A 20,438-nucleotide genomic window follows, 5' to 3' on the forward strand; every position below is an offset into this window, starting at 1 on the left:
CAAATGCTGTGTCCTCTCCCTCTAGGTCCATCCAAATGCTGATTGGTGGAAAGGCCAGGCTGATGTGTGGGAGTGGCGAGTTGCAGAGGAACAGCTCAGTTTATTTACAGGGATTGAAAAGCATGCGATCTATAATCTCTTGAGCAGGGTGCTAAACATTCATATGAATTTATTGATACCAATTAAACCATTATTTTCTGCTTATTGGTCCGATTCTTGATCAATTCCCTTATGGTTCTCATGAGTCTGAACACAGTCAAACAAATGACAATGCTCCTTTTCTGAAAAGGATATAAGATGTTTCAACATATTGCTGGTGTTTCCACCTCGAAATGATCATTTTACAGATGTTATAAGTAGCACTGTTGTCATCTTTCTTCCGCTCTGCCATGACTCCTTACAGGTTTCCAGCAGCGTTGATGACATCATGACATCATGACATCATGACTAAAGTCTAAAGTATGCACCCGACACGTGCACCTATGTGCAGTGAATATGCCACTGTCTCTGACTTGTCTTATCACTATACTGCCTTATGCTTGTTGTGTCTCTTGTTGTTTTTGCACCCATATGCCCTGTTATATTTGTTATATTTGTACTATTTGCACTATGTTGTAAACGGAGTCCACAGCACAAGAATTTCACACGTGATACTTGTACCATGGAGTGACAATAAAAATCTTGAATCTTGAATCTTGAATTGACATCATGACATCATGATGCATGAGCTTCTGCAATGTGCTGCACAACTGAAAAACATGCCGGCACCGATAAAAATAATTGATGAGAGTAATCGGGAACCGGTTCTAAACGGTTCCGGTTCTTGATTCCCATGTCTAGTGGTAAACAAGACCAGGAAGCCAGTTCAGATCAGTTTGGTCTTTGTGTTAATAAAACAGGGACAAACTGAGTGGCAGAAAATAAAAAGAATACTCACGTGTTTCCTGAACAGTTCGACGTGGGGGCCGAGGGTTTGGGGATCCGCCTCTTGCACAAACTGTATGACATCATCAACCGACCAGGAAGAGACATCAAGGCCTGAACCCTCTTTGTCCTGTGACGCGTGATCTGGGCCTGTTGTTGAGCTAGCTGCTGTAGAGCATGGGGGGTGGGGGGAGGAGCCAAGGACAATCAAATCAAACGTTTTTCTTTTGACAGAGCACATTTACCAATGATGGTGCCATGATGAAACATGAGACCCTACCCTCCACTCGTCTCTGTGTGCGCACTGGGCCCAGTTCCGATGATGGGTTGGAGTTGACTCGCCGCAGCGGCGGCGGCGGCGGCGTGTGCGTCTGTCCGGGGTAATATGGCCGCTCCGCCTTTGGCGCCCGGTAGTCCGATGTGGTGCGAAGCGAGCGGGTGTTGGGACCGGCGTCCTTGGTGGAATCGTCATTGGACAAGCCGTTCTCAGTGTGGTTCAGTGGTTCTGCTTGAGGGACGGGTGAGAGAGAGAGAGAGAGAGATGGACCCGTTAACATCAATAGAAAACAGAACCATTGCTGTATTGGACTGTACACATTCTTCAAGTGACTGAAGTGACATATAAACAAAGAAGATGATACAGAGCAAGGTTATTATAGTTAACGAAAACTAACGAAAAAACAAAAACTATAATTGAAAAAACATGAAATAAACTGAAATAAAAACAAAAACTAAGCTTTACAAAAAAACGATAACTAACTGAAACGGTATTGTGTGTTTACAAAACTAACTAAAATAAAATAAAATTGAAGAGAAAATGTCCTTTAGAGTTTACAGTATTTCATACATAATAAGCCTAGTATTTTGAGTGGAGATGAAATCTATTTTCCTAGATCTGTCATCTGTTATGACCCTTTTGAATTTCACCCCTGACAAACACCCCATATTACAACAAAAAGAGGAAAGGGGCAAAAAAGACTAAAACTAACACTGAAACTAATAAAAACTAAACTAAAACTAAGCATTTTCAAAAAATAAAAAATAAACTAAACGATCAAACCCACCTTAAAAATGAATGAAAACTAAACTGAAATTGAAAACAAAAAGTCAAAACTAATAAAAATAAAAACGAATGAAAAAAATCCAAAACTATTATAACCTTGATACAGAGGAAGATTCACTCAATAGGAAACAATGACTTATGTTATATATATTTTGATAAATGTCCATTGTGCTGCTCTCCATTGCAACACAATAGTGATTCATCCTGTAAGCAGTTCATGAGTGCTTTTACATGACTGTTATACATGGTGTCTGCTAGGTATCGCTATAAATAGAAGCAGAGCTGCATAGTTAGCATGACCAGCAATCGTCACCATAGCTGAACAAACCAAGACGAGCATGCCACCATTTTTCAACATGAAAAATGGTCCTACCCCCTAAACCACCCACAGTGTCCTGACTCCTGACTTAGCCATCTTCTGACCCCGGCCTGGCCTGAAGCCAGCGCCGTGGGAAAAAGAGCTCCACCTACAGAAGTTCAAACTTCAACAGAAACAAGGGAAAAGACATCGCTGTGTGACACTGTTTGCTGACAACATCTAGTCACATCTAAAGGCCCAATTAAGCTCAACGTTAAATACGGATACGCATATACAGACAGAGCTTTCTGTCCGTACGTAGCTTTCTGCCCCACACTCAAGACATTTCAGTATCTACTGCCCACTAGTGGCTGTATTGCTTAACACGATACCAACGTGAAAGACGCATGGAAGTATGTGGGCAGTGACGTTACACCGTGTGAAACGGACGCATTTATTTCCATATGAAAATTTTGTATAATTGAGCTTTTTGACTTAGTCCTGTTGTAGTGGTGTCTACTGAAGGTGCTGAACCCACCTGACTTAGTCCTGTTGTAGTGGTGTCTACTGAAGGTGCTGAACCCACCTGACTTAGTCCTGTTGTAGTGGTGTCTACTGAAGGTGCTGAACCCACCTGACTTAGTCCTGTTGTAGTGGTGTCTACTGAAGGTGCTGAACCCACCTGACTTGGTCCTGTTGTAGTGGTGTCTACTGAAGGTGCTGAACCCACCTGACTTAGTCCTGTTGTAGTGGTGTCTACTGAAGGTGCTGAGCCCACCTGACTTAGTCCTGTTGTAGTGGTGTCTACTAAAGGTGCTGAACCCACCTGACTTGGTCCTGTTGTAGTGGTGTCTACTGAAGGTGCTGAACCCACCTGACTTGGTCCTGTTGTAGTGGTGTCTACTGAAGGTGCTGAGCCCACCTGACTTAGTCCTGTTGTAGTGGTGTCTACTGAAGGTGCTGAACCCACCTGACTTGGTCCTGTTGTAGTGGTGTCTACTAAAGGTGCTGAACCCACCTGACTTGGTCCTGTTGTAGTGGTGTCTACTGAAGGTGCTGAACCCACCTGACTTGGTCCTGTTGTAGTGGTGTCTACTGAAGGTGCTGAACCCACCTGACTTAGTCCTGTTGTAGTGGTGTCTACTGAAGGTGCTGAACCCACCTGACTTGGTCCTGTTGTAGTGGTGTCTACTGAAGGTGCTGAACCCACCTGACTTAGTCCTGTTGTAGTGGTGTCTACTGAAGGTGCTGAACCCACCTGACTTAGTCCTGTTGTAGTGGTGTCTACTGAAGGTGCTGAACCCACCTGACTTGGTCCTGTTGTAGTGGTGTCTACTGAAGGTGCTGAACCCACCTGACTTGGTCCTGTTGTAGTGGTGTCTACTGAAGGTGCTGAACCCACCTGACTTGGTCCTGTTGTAGTGGTGTCTACTGAAGGTGCTGAACCCACCTGACTTAGTCCTGTTGTAGTGGTGTCTACTGAAGGTGCTGAACCCACCTGACTTAGTCCTGTTGTAGTGGTGTCTACTGAAGGTGCTGAACCCACCTGACTTAGTCCTGTTGTAGTGGTGTCTACTAAAGGTGCTGAACCCACCTGACTTAGTCCTGTTGTAGTGGTGTCTACTGAAGGTGCTGAACCCACCTGACTTAGTCCTGTTGTAGTGGTGTCTACTGAAGGTGCTGAACCCACCTGACTTAGTCCTGTTGTAGTGGTGTCTACTGAAGGTGCTGAACCCACCTGACTTAGTCCTGTTGTAGTGGTGTCTACTGAAGGTGCTGAACCCACCTGACTTGGTCCTGTTGTAGTGGTGTCTACTGAAGGTGCTGAACCCACCTGACTTGGTCCTGTTGTAGTGGTGTCTACTGAAGGTGCTGAACCCACCTGACTTAGTCCTGTTGTAGTGGTGTCTACTGAAGGTGCTGAACCCACCTGACTTAGTCCTGTTGTAGTGGTGTCTACTGAAGGTGCTGAACCCACCTGACTTGGTCCTGTTGTAGTGGTGTCTACTGAAGGTGCTGAACCCACCTGACTTGGTCCTGTTGTAGTGGTGTCTACTGAAGGTGCTGAACCCACCTGACTTAGTCCTGTTGTAGTGGTGTCTACTGAAGGGGCTGAACCCACCTGACTTGGTCCTGTTGTAGTGGTGTCTACTGAAGGTGCTGAACCCACCTGACTTGGTCCTGTTGTAGTGGTGTCTACTGAAGGTGCTGAACCCACCTGACTTAGTCCTGTTGTAGTGGTGTCTACTGAAGGTGCTGAGCCCACCTGACTTGGTCCTGTTGTAGTGGTGTCTACTGAAGGTGCTGAACCCACCTGACTTAGTCCTGTTGTAGTGGTGTCTACTGAAGGGGCTGAACCCACCTGACTTGGTCCTGTTGTAGTGGTGTCTACTGAAGGTGCTGAACCCACCTGACTTGGTCCTGTTGTAGTGGTGTCTACTGAAGGTGCTGAACCCACCTGACTTGGTCCTGTTGTAGTGGTGTCTACTGAAGGTGCTGAACCCACCTGACTTGGTCCTGTTGTAGTGGTGTCTACTGAAGGTGCTGAACCCACCTGACTTGGTCCTGTTGTAGTGGTGTCTACTGAAGGTGCTGAACCCACCTGACTTGGTCCTGTTGTAGTGGTGTCTACTGAAGGTGCTGAACCCACCTGACTTGGTCCTGTTGTAGTGGTGTCTACTGAAGGTGCTGAACCCACCTGACTTGGTCCTGTTGTAGTGGTGTCTACTGAAGGTGCTGAACCCACCTGACTTGGTCCTGTTGTAGTGGTGTCTACTGAAGGGGCTGAAGGGCTGTGAGCTGAACAGACACTCGCTCTGCAGATGCTGGCACATCGTCTCCAGGAAGCGCAGCACAGAGGAAGCACTGGAGGCGCAGGGCAGCTTCACGTAGCGGATACCATGCTCCGACCGCACTGGAGGTCACAAAGCACACAGCTAGTTAGCATACGTCCACTCCACTCCACACACACACACACACAGACACACACGCATACGCATACGCATACGCATTCACACACACACACACACACACACACACACACACACACACACATCCACAACCAAAGACAAACAGCAGATGGTTTAGGGTTAGCACCCTCCCTTTATAAGCCCAAAGCAGCAATTCTGGCCCCTTGGCACCACCCCCCCTCACCTCAGCCCCCCCCCCCCCCCCCCATAGCCCCTCCCCTCTGCCAAGCCTGCACAAATCCCCAAAATGTGCCTCTATCCCCTTAAATCTAGCCCCCGCCCCCCACACCACCACACCCATCCATTCACAGGCCAGCCCCCCAGGGAGAGCCAATCCCTGCATCCCAAACCAGGTTAGACGCACATGTCACTTCTCATTACAGACACAGTGCTCACATCAGCTGCTGCCACGGGCACTGTCTTTTATTCTCTCTCTAAATCCACACACACACACACACACACACACACACACGCACACGCACACACACGGCCAAGTGCCATTCATGCCCTGTGAGTGTGTGCTTAAACCAATTTCACCTGGCTGATTGCCTATCCAGACTCGCCCCTTGCTTCTATTTGGTGTGAGGAATACATTAGAATATATCTCACTGCCTTCACACAAACACTGGCTGTCTTCAGCCTGCTTTCAACTGGAGCTGGAGCTTCCCTCTAGCCTGGCTAAGGATGGCTGGCTGTTTGTGGAAACTAAGTACCACTCCTAGAAATAACCACCATAAGGGGACATTCAGACCAAAAGCGTTTTTGGAGCTGCCAGCGTCTTTCTGCAGTTCATTCTCTATGTAAGGACGCGCTAAACGTGCTCCTCTTTTAATGAACGCACCTGGCGTTTCAGCGCTGGTGGCGTCTGTTGTTTTTGGAGGAGCGCTGTGGAGCGTTTTAAAGCTGAAAAAAGTTGAACATTGAGGAAAAGCACCCTGATCGTCTTTTTCACTCCAACTACCTTTTCTCCTCCCGAGGGATTTTCAACCTCCGCTGCTGCCAGAATTGGCAATAATCTGGCTTTCGTGTTGACAGTGAACAACATCAAACAGACAAAACTAGCTGGCTACCGTCCGTGTGGTCGTTGTGTTCTGATCTGTACTGCACGCGACTGCAGGGGAAAACAAACGGAGCACAAAAGAAACGCTCCGTGCGCTGTGTTTTGTGCACAATGGAAGCGCTCTCTCAACATGATTTTCATAGCGTTCTGACTGAAAAAAAGGCTTTTGGTGTGAATGTCCCCTAAGAAGGTATGAGAGGGAGGGAGCCCCGCGTAGCACCAGTGGTACCCGTACCACAGGTTGAGAAGCACTCATCTAGAGACTGTTTATAATCTGGCTTAACCCATTGATACCTGATGCAGCATTTGCATGTATATCCCTCATTTGTGTGCGTATCCCTTTAAGACCGCGAACCGCGTTAACGCGGTTCGCGGTCTTAAAGGGATACACACACAAATGCTGCATCAGGTATCAATGGGTTAAGCAGCTTGCTGCTATGCTACATCTTCACATGGAACTAGAGCATCTAGCAATGAGAACACAGCAGCTGATTTAAAGCCACTATCTAACATAAGATTGTTCAACCATGTTGTTCTTATTATTATTATTGTTATTGTTATTGTTGTATCAGCTAGATTTAGCTAGACATACTCTCTGTGGAGCCCTCTGAGACACATGCTTGTGAATTAGGGCTATATACAAATAAACTTGACTTAACCAAAGGTCCAGGCTGGTAATGATGTGTGCTAGTTGTGATGCTTACCTCTGATGACCTCTCCCCCTGTGTGAGCCTGGCTCTGTAGGAAGGAGAGCAGCACAGAGGGCTGGTAGGTGCAGTCCACGCAGGCCTGGACCGCCTGCTGCAGCACCGCATTCACCGGCGCCGGGCCAAAGTGGTCCGGAAGCTGCTGCACTAGTTTATGGTCCAGATGTGGACCATAGTCCCCGTGCTTGTTCACATACACACACACTGGGACCAGACAGCAAGAGGGAGACACGAGTCACAATTAGCAGAACTACATCGTTTGGTGTCGTCTCCAACACAGTCAAATCACATTTTGGTAGACTGTTGAACATGCGTATATACATTAGGGATGGGCGCGAGTACTCGGGTACTCGAGCACTCGTTCATAACGTCAGTACTCGAGTAACGTTTCTGCTGTTCGGGTACTCGCCCCACTCCTCACCCCTTTAAAAATGGTCTAGAAAGATCTACACACGCATCGTCATGTGGATCTGGCAGCATGAACTGCACGGGCGTCAAGTCAGCCAGAATGTACAAGTACGTCATCCGCTTTGTTGCTTTCAAAATAAAACGCTTATTGTAACCTTATTCATTTTGAGTAATGCGTTACAGCCACAGTTTCACACCATATAACATCACAACGAGTATTTTGATACAAGGATGCTGCTTCATTCGTTGAAATACCTTTTCTCCTCCAACGTGCATCAATAAGCTATTTACTTTTGTTTAAGTAACATTATTTTGAACTTTTTGGGAGACAATCGCATCATGGTGATCACTATTCAGCAACAATGGACATGTATTGGAAATGCCTTCACTTGTTTCACAACTTGTCTGCTCCAAATCGCTAATGCCATCCATCGGAGATACTGTCTAAAGGTAGGCTTTAGATTAGAGGTCGACCGATTAATCGGCCAGCCGATTAATTGGGGCCGATTATTGGCATTTTTAATTAATCGGCATCGGCCTGCAAATTTTTTTTTTTTTTTTTTTTTTTTGGCAGGCCAGGCCAGGCCACCGGGCATTTGCCCGACGTGCCCGATTATGCAGTCCGCCACTGAATGTGAGTCTTCTCATGCACCCATGAGCCTACTGTAACGTTACGTTTCCTCAGTCACCACCATCTTCTGCAAACACACTTCTCCCATCAAATGACAGCAAATCTAAACAGTTACATTATTATTATTATTATTATTGTTAATGTATAGAACAGTGCATGAATGAGTTCTCTGACATACTGCTCTCTCGCTATAGCCTACCAGTCACTACTGAAATCTATACCGCATAACCCAATGTATTTTTCTATTTAATAAAAAGAATAATCAAAAACATGTTACTGTACTGGCTAAGATAACATCTTATATTAGATGTAGGCCTACAGTATAATGTTATATTCGATTTTCAATGTGCATGAATGGATAATGGAAATCTAGGCTACTAGATTTCTTTAAAAAAAATATACCAACAGAAGAATATTGCACATTTTTTGGGGGCGCTACCCACACGTTTAGCTGTGTGTTTCTCATTCCACGAATGCACAATCCTTACAACTTGTATCCCGTTGTAAAGGTGACTAATCAGGCTTTCCAACTATATAAAATACAATACCAATTGGTATTATTAAAGGGGAGAAATAATCGAGCAAAATAACGTTTCCAAACTTTTTTTGAGGAGTTTATTTTAATCGTATTTTATCGAATGAAAAAAATAATAATAATCGGCATTATATATCGGCCATCGGCCGCCCTGCTCTCTAAAGATCGGCATCGGCATCGGCCATTGAAAAAGCAATATCGGTCGACCTCTACTTTAGATGTTAGCTTAGCGTCACCTAATATCACAGTCAGTCCCTCTCCTGACAAAAAATGCTCCAGGTAGTGCTTTTTCCATGCAAACATGCAAACCTTTATGTGTGAACAGCCCCATACACAGCAGATTACCCCTGCTCAGTCATTACCATAGTAATCACACAGCCCGCGTGAGTACTCGAGCACTTGTTCATAATAAAAGGAGTGTACTCGAGTATTTAAATTGCTTAAAATGCCCATCCCTAATATACATTCAGTCTGGAATGAATTGTATCTGTTCTCTCATTTACCTGTGCAAACCACATTTACCTGTGCAAACCACATTTACCTGAGCAAACCACATTTACCTGTGCAAACCACATTTGGGCTGTTGCTATGGTTGTTGTCCGCTGAGGCGTGGCTGGAGCTCGCTCTGGTCTCTGGGGGCGAGGCTGTCACTGATGACGCCCCCAGGGACGGCACCACCCGGGGCTTCCTCTGGAGCGCAAAACAAACGTACCCTCTCTCATTAACCCTCTCTAATCGTCACAGTCTGTTAGTTCATGATTTCTTATTGTTGCTCCTTCACATGTTTTCTACCTGAGGAACATGTGTGGCAACTTCTTCTAAAGCAAAGCTGTTCATGTGTCAAAATCCACAAAACAACTTCTTCTAAAGCAAAGCTGTTCAATTGTGTCAAAATCCACAAAACACCTTATTCTAAAGCAAAGCTGTTCAATGTGTCAAAATCCACAAAACACCTTCTTCTAAAGCAAAGCTGTTCAATGTGTCAAAATCCACAAAACACCTTCTTCTAAAGCAAAGCTGTTCAATTGTGTCAAAATCCACAAAACACCTTCTTCTAAAGCAAAGCTGTTCAATGTGTCAAAATCCACAAAACACCTTCTTCTAAAGCAAAGCTGTTCAATTGTGTCAAAATCCACAAAACACCTTCTTCTAAAGCAAAGCTGTTCAATGTGTCAAAATCCACAAAACACCTTCTTCTAAAGCAAAGCTGTTCAATTGTGTCAAAATCCACAAAACACCTTCTTCTAAAGCAAAGCTGTTCAATGTGTCAAAATCCACAAAACACCTTCTTCTAAAGCAAAGCTGTTCAATGTGTCAAAATCCACAAAACACCTTCTTCTAAAGCAAAGCTGTTCAATTGTGTCAAAATCCACAAAACACCTTCTTCTAAAGCAAAGCTGTTCAATTGTGTCAAAATCCACAAAACACCTTCTTCTAAAGCAAAGCTGTTCAATTGTGTCAAAATCCACAAAACAACTTCTTCTAAAGCAAAGCTGTTCAATGTGTCAAAATGCACAAAACACCTCCTCCCTCCAACATCAGAGTCCACCTGAGACATTAGCCGCATTCAGAATCATTCACTCATTCACTGACTCACTATTCCCAGATAGTGTTTATCATATAGTGAACTACGGTATATGTTTCTATATGTAGTGTTTATCATATAGTGAACTATATGATAAACACTACATATAGTGAACTATGTAGTGTTTACCATATAGTGAACTATATGATAAACACTACATATAGTGAACTATGTAGTGTTTATCATATAGTGAACTATATGATAAACACTACATATAGTGAACTATGTAGTGTTTATCATATAGTGAACTATATGTAGTGTTTACCATATAGTGAACTATATGATAAACACTACATATAGTGAACTATATGTAGTGTTTACCATATAGTGAACTATGATAAACACTACATATAGTGAACTATATGTAGTGTTTATAATATAGTGAACTATATGATAAACACTACATATAGTGAACTATATGTAGTGTTTACCATATAGTGAACTATGATAAACACTACATATAGTGAACTATATGTAGTGTTTACCATATAGTGAACTATGATAAACACTACATATAGTTCACTATATGTAGTGTTTACCATATAGTGAACTATATGATAAACACTACATATAGTGAACTATATGTAGTGTTTACCATATAGTGAACTATGATAAACACTACATATAGTGAACTATATGTAGTGTTTACCATATAGTGAACTATGATAAACACTACATATAGTGAACTATATGTAGTGTTTATAATATAGTTCACTATATGGTAAACACTACATATAGTGAACTATATGTAGTGTTTATCATATAGTGAACTATGATAAACACTACATATAGTGAACTATGTAGTGTTTATCATATAGTGAACTATATGTAGTGTTTACCATATAGTGAACTATATGATAAACACTACATATAGTGAACTATATGTAGTGTTTACCATATAGTGAACTATGATAAACACTACATATAGTGAACTATGTAGTGTTTATCATATAGTGAACTATATGTAGTGTTTACCATATAGTGAACTATATGATAAACACTACATATAGTGAACTATATGTAGTGTTTACCATATAGTGAACTATGATAAACACTACATATAGTGAACTATATGTAGTGTTTATAATATAGTGAACTATGATAAACACTACATATAGTTCACTATATGTAGTGTTTATAATATAGTGAACTATATGATAAACACTACATATAGTTCACTATATGTAGTGTTTATAATATAGTGAACTATATGATAAACACTACATATAGTGAACTATATGTAGTGTTTACCATATAGTGAACTATGATAAACACTACATATAGTGAACTATATGTAGTGTTTACCATATAGTGAACTATGATAAACACTACATATAGTGAACTATATGTAGTGTTTATAATATAGTGAACTATATGGTAAACACTACATATAGTTCACTATATGTAGTGTTTATAATATAGTGAACTATATGATAAACACTACATATAGTGAACTATATGTAGTGTTTACCATATAGTGAACTATGATAAACACTACATATAGTGAACTATATGTAGTGTTTACCATATAGTGAACTATGATAAACACTACATATAGTGAACTATATGTAGTGTTTATAATATAGTGAACTATATGATAAACACTACATATAGTGAACTATATGTAGTGTTTACCATATAGTGAACTATGATAAACACTACATATAGTGAACTATGTAGTGTTTATCATATAGTGAACTATATGTAGTGTTTACCATATAGTGAACTATGATAAACACTACATATAGTGAACTATATGTAGTGTTTATAATATAGTGAACTATGATAAACACTACATATAGTTCACTATATGTAGTGTTTATAATATAGTGAACTATATGATAAACACTACATATAGTTCACTATATGTAGTGTTTATAATATAGTGAACTATATGATAAACACTACATATAGTGAACTATATGTAGTGTTTACCATATAGTGAACTATGATAAACACTACATATAGTGAACTATATGTAGTGTTTACCATATAGTGAACTATGATAAACACTACATATAGTGAACTATATGTAGTGTTTATGATATAGTGAACTATATGGGGAATGATCTAAATGAGTTTCAGACACTACACACATTTTTTTCCTGGAGATCATTGCGTCACCAGATGCGTCAGGTATTCATGTGACGCAAGCAATCTGCACCCACTATCACATAAACAACTGAGCTCACGAGCAGATTGAGATGTCCTCAGGTAGTGTTGGTGTTGCATGTTTTGACCGCTAAAGCCTAAATAAATGGTTGAAATTCTAATTACGTGCATGTGTGGTTTTGACAACTATGGTGCTGTCTCCTAATAGCAAGCTTTGCTGGTGAAGTAGCTCACAAGCTTCTTAGCTCGCGAGCTAACGACTTTCTTCTTCTCCTTCGACAAAGACAACCACATTGCATTGTGGTATACCGGCAAAAATGTAGGGTACATTCGCTGTTCACTAGAAATCGCTGTGCATTGTGGGTATTTTATAGTGTTTATAGTGTATAGAATTCGGACACTATAAAAAAATGGCGACACACTAAATAGTCCACTATTTCTGTGATAGGGACGGATTCCGAACAGGGCTAACATCTCCTCTCCATCAACACAACACAATAGAGAGGCAAAGTGAACGTCACTTCCTGCTTCAGCTCTGTACCAGAGATTTTCATCTGCCATTTATTTTCCCATAGACATTTCGTAAAATGAGTATAGAAATAGTTTTACTTGGTCAAACCAAACGGTTCAGCTATATTTAGAATCGGGAGAGACCATAGAACATTTCACTCTGACCAAAACTTAAAAAAAACCATCGAAAAAATATTTTCTTTAGCCCCGCATTTTTTTAACGTTTTGGTCCGAGCGAAATGTTATGCGATCTCTCCTGTTTCTAAATATATCTGTACCGTTTGGTTTGAACAAGTACAACTATTTTATAAGCATTTTACGAAATGTCTGTGGGAAAATAAATGGGGGATGAAAATCTCTGGTACAGTGCTGAAGCAGGAAGTAGGCGGTCACGTATAGATAACCCCTCTGATGCCAGCTCACCTTGCTCCCAGGCTTGGGCCCTCTCTTCTTGTGTGGTCTGGGGGCCAGTTGAGCTCCAGTGCTCCTGGCAGGACCCTGTGATGCCCCGTTCACCGCCGCTGCTGCCGCCGCTGCCTCGGCCACGGCCTTGAGCAAGGCGATGGTCTGGGATTTGGGCCGACGACCTCGGACCCCCTTACGCACAGGGAGGGGCGGCAAGGGGTTAGGCAGGCGGTAGGAGGTCTGCATGGACGAGCAGGACGAGGGCGTGGAGGAGGACTGTCGAGAGGGCAGAGAGGCGGAGCTGGAAGAGACCGGGGCAAGCAGGGCACCGGGCAGTGTAACTGGAAAAGAAGAGAGAGAGAGAGTTATGGAGCATGGACAGTGATACTCAACTGTGTGGCCTGCGATGGAATTGGAAAAAAATAATAATTACAGTGCACCTGAACAACACAACATGCAAGATGCCCGCTGAATAAGTGTCCAAATGTTCATGTCATTCTGGCCAATACTCCACTTCTGTTATAGCATTTCAGTCTGGAATATGGAATATCTTTCAATAATCTATGATTTAGCTGCTAAATTGTCAAATACTGCTGTCTGCTCGCTACCCAGGCACTTATGTATGTACTTAACCTAACTAACTATCCGGTGTGCACAACATTGTCAGACTAAACTCCGGCTGACACCCCAAAAACCTACAATCCGCTACAGAAAAATGTATATTGATTGTTTATTAACTGGCCCCTGGCCTTCTATCATTTCACGAAAGTGGCCCCCGTGCAAAGCAAGTTGAGTGTCCCTGATCTAAGACATTACAGGGTTACTAAACACACACACGCACACGCACACACACACACACACACACACACACACACACACACACACACACACACAAATCCAAATCGCCATGCTACAATTAACCAAATACAGAAAGTAGGAATAAAACAAAGGTTATCATTCAGCTAAGCCATGGTTTGCATGTATTGGAGAAAAGAAAATCACGTTTCTGAGGAAAGTATAATTGATGATTGTCCAATCTCCCCTCAAATGAATGCCAGCAGAGGACATTTGGGGACAAAGACAAACAAGAGAGGGAATGATGAATAATTGAGTGTTCTTGTGCAGGAGATACGTTTTCCCTTTTCCACCATTCTCCACGAGATTGGCAGCTCCTTTGTCTTTAGCTCTGCCCCAAACTGACATAAGGAGTCAAAAGTCACCGGTCCTCTCCTCACCTCTCCTCACACTCCTTCTAGTAAGACCACTGCATTCCTATTATATTCCTATATTTTTCATAATATAGTATATTATGAAAAATAGTGATTACAGTGTGATGGTTGCACTTGCACATACTGCTGCATGCTAAACTAGAAGACACTCGGTGCCGTGCAGCCTCTGTCAAACGCTTTGTTTGTGTTTCATTTGTCTTCCAGCTTTGCTTTTTCAAGAAATGTAAAAAATTTGCATGTGAAAGCAGCCTAATAGTTATGGCAAAAAAAAACAATAATCCTCTAATGCAGGAAATCCCAGATATAATATATCGGTCCAAACTAAAGCAGATCTTTGGCCTCAGTGAGGCCCGAGCTCACTTTGAGATATGTTGCTAACAAAGCGACAGAGCGGTGAAAAGCTAACCTCCGTTCAACTTCCTAGTGGCCAGCACACAGAAGACTTTGCTCAGGAGAGAACATATTATGTAACTAACGTGTGGGACATAAGTATAGGATGTGTTGTATATGTCCTGATATGTGCCTTGTCATTTTAAACTACTTATATTTCATTTATTATTATTATTATTATATTTTTTTGTCCCTACCCCTGTCCCTCAAGAGGCCCTGCCTTTTGCCAGGTCGCCATTGTAAATAAGAATGTGTTCTTAATGACTTGCCTGGTTAAATAAAGATTAAATAAAAATTTGCAATTCAGAAACGACAATCATGCCCATAAGTGGAGGTGTTAAAGGAACAGCTCACCCTAAAATCCAAAATACATATATTCCCTCTCACCTGTAGTGCTATTTATCCATCTATATCGTTTTGTGTTAGTTGCCTGAGTTTGGGAGATATCGGCCGCAGAGTTTCTGCCTTCTCTCCAATACAATGGAACTGGATGGCACTCGGCTTGTGCTGCTCAAAGTGCCAAAGAAATACATTTGATCAACTCAACAGCAATGTCACTTTCCAGAAATCATGACCCCGTTACTCAAGATAATCCACAGACCTTGTTATGAGCAGTTTCATGGAGGAACTATTTTCTTTTGACCGAACTACACCCGCTAGGTGCTAGCTAATTCCTACATGAGACTGGAAAAGAAAATAGTTCCTACAGGTGAGAGGAAAAATATGTGTTTTGGATTTTAGGGTGAACTGTCCCTTTAAAACAGAGAGAAAGTGAGAGAAAAGGCTTTGTTAGGAAAGAAGACAAAAGCAGATGCACCACCACCTCCTTCTGTCTTCATTAGCCTGACCAGTACTGTGATACCATCATATCATCATGTGTGTGTGTGTGTGTGTGTGTGTGTGTGTGTGTGTGTGTGTGTGTGTGTGTGTGTGTGTGAGAGAGAGAGAGAGAGAGAGAGAGAGGCAGAGGGGGGAGAGAGAGGGTGATAACCATCTCCTATTTCAATACAAGCTTGAGAGCAGGGGCCCTGAGTGCACATGGGGAAGCTCTCCAGGGGCCGAAGCTTTCATCAGAGGCTCCTTGACTCGAGTGATATGGAAAGACTATGGAGGGCTTTACAGTAGTCTCTGAGGGCCCGCCTCTCTGAGGGCCGGCCTCTCTGAGGGCCGGCCTCTCTGAGGGCCCGCCTCTCTCTGAGGGCCCGCCTCTCTGAGAAATGAGTGAAAGTGGGCGTAGAATAGAAGAGTGTTTTGTTTCAGAGGGTGAAGACCAGGCTCTCTACTGCCCCACCAGGACCGGCCACACACAACGCTCACAGGAAGAACCTCAACCCCAACATGCACACACACACACACACACACACACACACACGCACACAATGCCAAGGATCTCATTTATTTATTAACAAAAAAAATCTCTATTTGAACAGTACTGCAACTTGTGCAAGAAATCTACCTCTAAGTTTAACAAAGTGAAACACTGACTCTTACCAGAATAAATATAAATCAGTTTGTGATTTGATACCGGTAATAAAAAAATGTTTGGGATTAAGTCTGCCAGCCAAAACGTCCCTGTGCAGCGCGTCCCGTAGCGCAGCATGTAGCGTAGCATGTAGCATAGCATGTAGCGTAGCATGTAGCATAGCATGTAGCGTAGCATGTAGCATAGCATGTAGCGTAGCATGTCTACTGAGCAACAAAACAGAGGCATATGGTTCTGATCATGACTATATCATTCCAACCCGACCCATTGACCTGTGTAAGCCATGGCCTGGGGGAACATGTGTGTGCGTGTGCATGTCTGTGTGTGTGTGTGTGTGTGTGTGTGTGTGTGTGTGTGTGCACACGCATGAGAATGGGGTCGCTGAGAAGTGTGTCTGCTGTCTGGGGGGTGGGGGGAGGGGCTCGGCAGAGTTGCCTCTCATCTAATTACACCCCCCCCCCCCCCCCACATGCCAAGCACCCCTCACCACACACACCCCACACAGACACACACACACACACACACACACAAACACCCCACGCAGACACACACACACACAAACACCCCACGCAGACACACACACACACAAACACACACCCCACGCAGACACACACACACAAACACCCCACGCAGACACACACACAAACACCCCACGCAGACACACACACAAACACCCCACGCAGACACACACACACACACAAACACCCCACACAGACACACACACAAACACCCCACGCAGACACACACACACAAACACCCCACGCAGACACACACACACACAAACACCCCACGCAGACACACACACACACACACATACACACACAAACACTCCACGCAGACACACACACAAACACACACCCCACGCAGACACACACAAACACCCCACGCAGACACACACACACACACACACAAACACCCCACGCAGACACACACAAACACATACACACACAAACACCCCACGCAGACACACACACACACACACAAACACCCCACGCAGACACACACACACACACACACACAAACACCCCACGCAGACACACACACACACACACACACACAAACACCCCACGCAGACACACACACACACACAAACACCCCACGCAGACACACACACACACACACACACAAACACCCCACGCAGACACACACACACACACACACACACACACACAAACACCCCACGCAGACACACACACACACACAAACACCCCACGCAGACACACACAAACACCCCACGCAGACACACACACACACACACACACACAAACACCCCATGCAGACACACACAAACACACACACATGGTCTGAGGAGTCACGCCCGTTCTTTTGAGTGAATGTGAAGCACATGGCTACAAAAACTCAGTAGGACTCAGGTGTGTGTGAGTGTGTGCATAGTGCATAGGTGGTAGAAGAAGAAGAAGAAGAAGATACAGCTTCCAGTGTTTTGCTGTACTAAACTCTCACCATGGCTAAACACAGTAAGGTCAGCTCAGACTGCACTTTGTTCAAGCACCTCTGTGGCACCTGGACCTGCGTGGACGACCACCTTTGAACTGATCTTGTCTGTAACAGATGGGTGTATATTCTCAGAATACTGCAAACGTCTGATCTCCAGTCTCCACTGATCTTGTATGTCTGTAACAGACTTGTATGTCTGTAACAGACGGGTGTATATATTATTGTATATGTATATATTCTCAGAATACTGCAAAAGTCTGATCTGCACTGATCTTTGCCGGAGCCTTTTTTCAAAGCCATTCCCAACGCTATAAAGTAAGAGAAGGAGCAACACATGATGAAAAACACATGTGGTGCCCAGTGTCATTATAGAACGAAGGAAAAAACCAGTTTCATGATTCTACATGGTGTCATTCTGCCTAAACACGCACACTAACATACTGGAGATATGAAGTGATGAAGCCGTTTGGCTAATATATATATATTAATATAATATATATAATAATATAACTGACCTGAACAAAGAGAAGAAAAGTGTATGAAACAATAGCTTTGAATCATTTACATCCAGCTGGGAGGCTGTGAGAAGAACATGCTACACAAAGACTGGCTTTCTGTTCTGTTCCCTCCTTTTACAGCTCAAGAGAGTAGAGCTACAGTGTTGAAATGTATTTTCCCAAATATTAAGGAACTGAATATCCGCTCAGTTCACTTCCTGATCTGAGTGGATCATGAACTAAAATGCTTCTGAACATCGATGCTTCTATTTCCTTCACTACTATCAGAAGACTTTCAGCCATAAAGAAAAGATCTGATCTAAGAAAGAGGCCCAGGAAAACCACTTCCACACAAGCCAGGGCTAGATACTAGCTCCATGCAAACTTTCTTGTTCTTCAGAAACATCTCATCTCCTCAGCGTGCTAGCTAGGCCTTCAAACACAGCATGTCCTATAGTGCAGGTCAAAGAAAACGTCTCAATCCGAACAGAGTTCTTCCCCTCTGGCTTTTGCACAAAAGAGTGGGCAGACTAGAAAGCAGAGCACTCAATCGAAAAGGAAAAACTCAAACTCACCAGGAAATCCCCACCGGCAAAGCAGAACTTGGTGGTGCTTTTAGCCGTATTTACAAGCAGTGTAGTACTCGTAGTAGTAAGCAGCAGTAGTAGTAGTAGTAGTAGTAGTAGTAATGTCCGCAACAATAACAGTCAGTGAGTACAGTTGCTTCCTGGTTCTCTCTTTGAAACAACTCTTTCTGGTCGGGCCGCCGGTCTTCTCTCCCTTCTGTTCTGTTGACGTCTGCGACTCTCACTAACACACTCTCCTCATCTGCCCTTTACTGTCTCTTTTCTGTGTCTTGATCTGATGTGTTTGTTAAGTCTCTCTCCCCTCTCTCTCTCTCTCTCTCTCTCTCTCTCTCTCTCTCTCTCTTCTTCTCCACAACAAAGCCCACGCTGCTGGCTGGCTGGCTGGCTGTTGCTGCTGCTTAGAGCCACTAGTCTGTGTGCTGAGCTCCCCTCCCAATGAATGAGCGGGGGAGGAGGGGTGGGGGGGCCGATTTGCATAGGGGGGCTGGAGAGGGGAGGAGTGAGAGAGAGAGAGAGAGAGAGAGAGAGAGAGAGAGAGAGAGAGAGAGAGAGAGAGAGAGAGGGAAGGAGGAAGAGCGGGTGTGGGCGAGTGGAGGTGGGGAGGGGGCGTTTGGAGTCCTTTATGCCAGAGGTTCTCAATTTTTTTCACATGAAGGACCCCTAAACTGACAAAGATTAGACCACGGACCCCCATATGATCATAAGATTGATGCTTTTAGATGTTTTATTACAGGAAGTGTATAAAACCCATGACCAAAAGAGTCATTGTGTTACTTACGAATGGACTTATAGCGAAAATAAATGACCCCCCTTTTGGCTGGGGACCCCCTGGAACCCCCTCGAGGACCCCTGGGGGTCCCCGGACCCCCATTTGAGAACCACTGCTTTCTGCATGTTATCTGTATAGAGGCCATATCCACAGTCTGCATCAGTCACCTGCTTCTCAGCCAGGCTTGGGGGGAGGGGTTAGCTGTGGGTGGGGGATGGGGAGGGAGGTGGGGGGGTCAAAGGTTAAACTGCATCAGAAGAGTCCTGATTGAGATGGGTGAAAGGAAGGGAGGGGGGCTCCTGGAGTTTGAGTGCAAGCCGGGTTTATGCACACACACATTAGCAAGCTCTCCCTCTGAAGTACACACACACACACACACACACACACACGCGCGCGTGCACACACACACTCGCAGACAGAGGTCCCCCCTGTGTAACCCTAGCCTATTCAGACACTCCCAGCTGAAAGATGGCAGGGTCTGGCGTTCAGGAAACAGCAGCATAGTCAGATATCGCCGCGCTCTGCTCTCTCTGCTCTGCCTCAGGGTCTAGAGTCAGGAAACAGTGGCGTAGTGGGATATCGCCCCGCTCTGCTCTCTCTCTCTCTGTCTGTGTCAGGAACAATGTGCAGCAGAGGGAAAAGTCCCTGCTCTCGAACGTGCCTCAGACAAAAGGCATCTTAATCTGGAGGAATACGGTTGCTCATATTGCGGCTCCAAGGAAAAGCGCCTCTTTGATATAGGCTTGTGTGCAACGTGGCGTTTCTTAATGAGGCATTACTTGTGAATATATAATTATTTGATAGAATTATTGTATTCT

The 20,438-nt window shown here is 43.8% G+C and overlaps 1 protein-coding gene across 1 annotated transcript in view; it reads right to left on the minus strand.

Moving 5' to 3' along the window:
* Nucleotides 1-20,438, minus strand: part of LOC310790975 (polycomb protein SCMH1-like) — a gene marked incomplete at its 5' end in the record, with an annotated part of 37,402 nt that overhangs the window by 2,832 nt on the left and 14,132 nt on the right. The window contains 6 exons of the mRNA XM_083652694.1: nt 938-1,092; nt 1,205-1,429; nt 5,032-5,199; nt 7,019-7,225; nt 9,156-9,282; nt 13,226-13,548. Coding sequence (XP_083508820.1) covers nt 938-1,092; nt 1,205-1,429; nt 5,032-5,199; nt 7,019-7,225; nt 9,156-9,282; nt 13,226-13,548 — 1,205 coding nt within the window. The remainder of the gene's footprint in view (nt 1-937; nt 1,093-1,204; nt 1,430-5,031; nt 5,200-7,018; nt 7,226-9,155; nt 9,283-13,225; nt 13,549-20,438) is intronic.

Source organism: Poromitra crassiceps, assembly GCF_964638095.1.
Source record: "Poromitra crassiceps genome assembly, chromosome: 16".
NCBI classification, from domain to species: Eukaryota; Metazoa; Chordata; class Actinopteri; order Beryciformes; family Melamphaidae; genus Poromitra; species Poromitra crassiceps.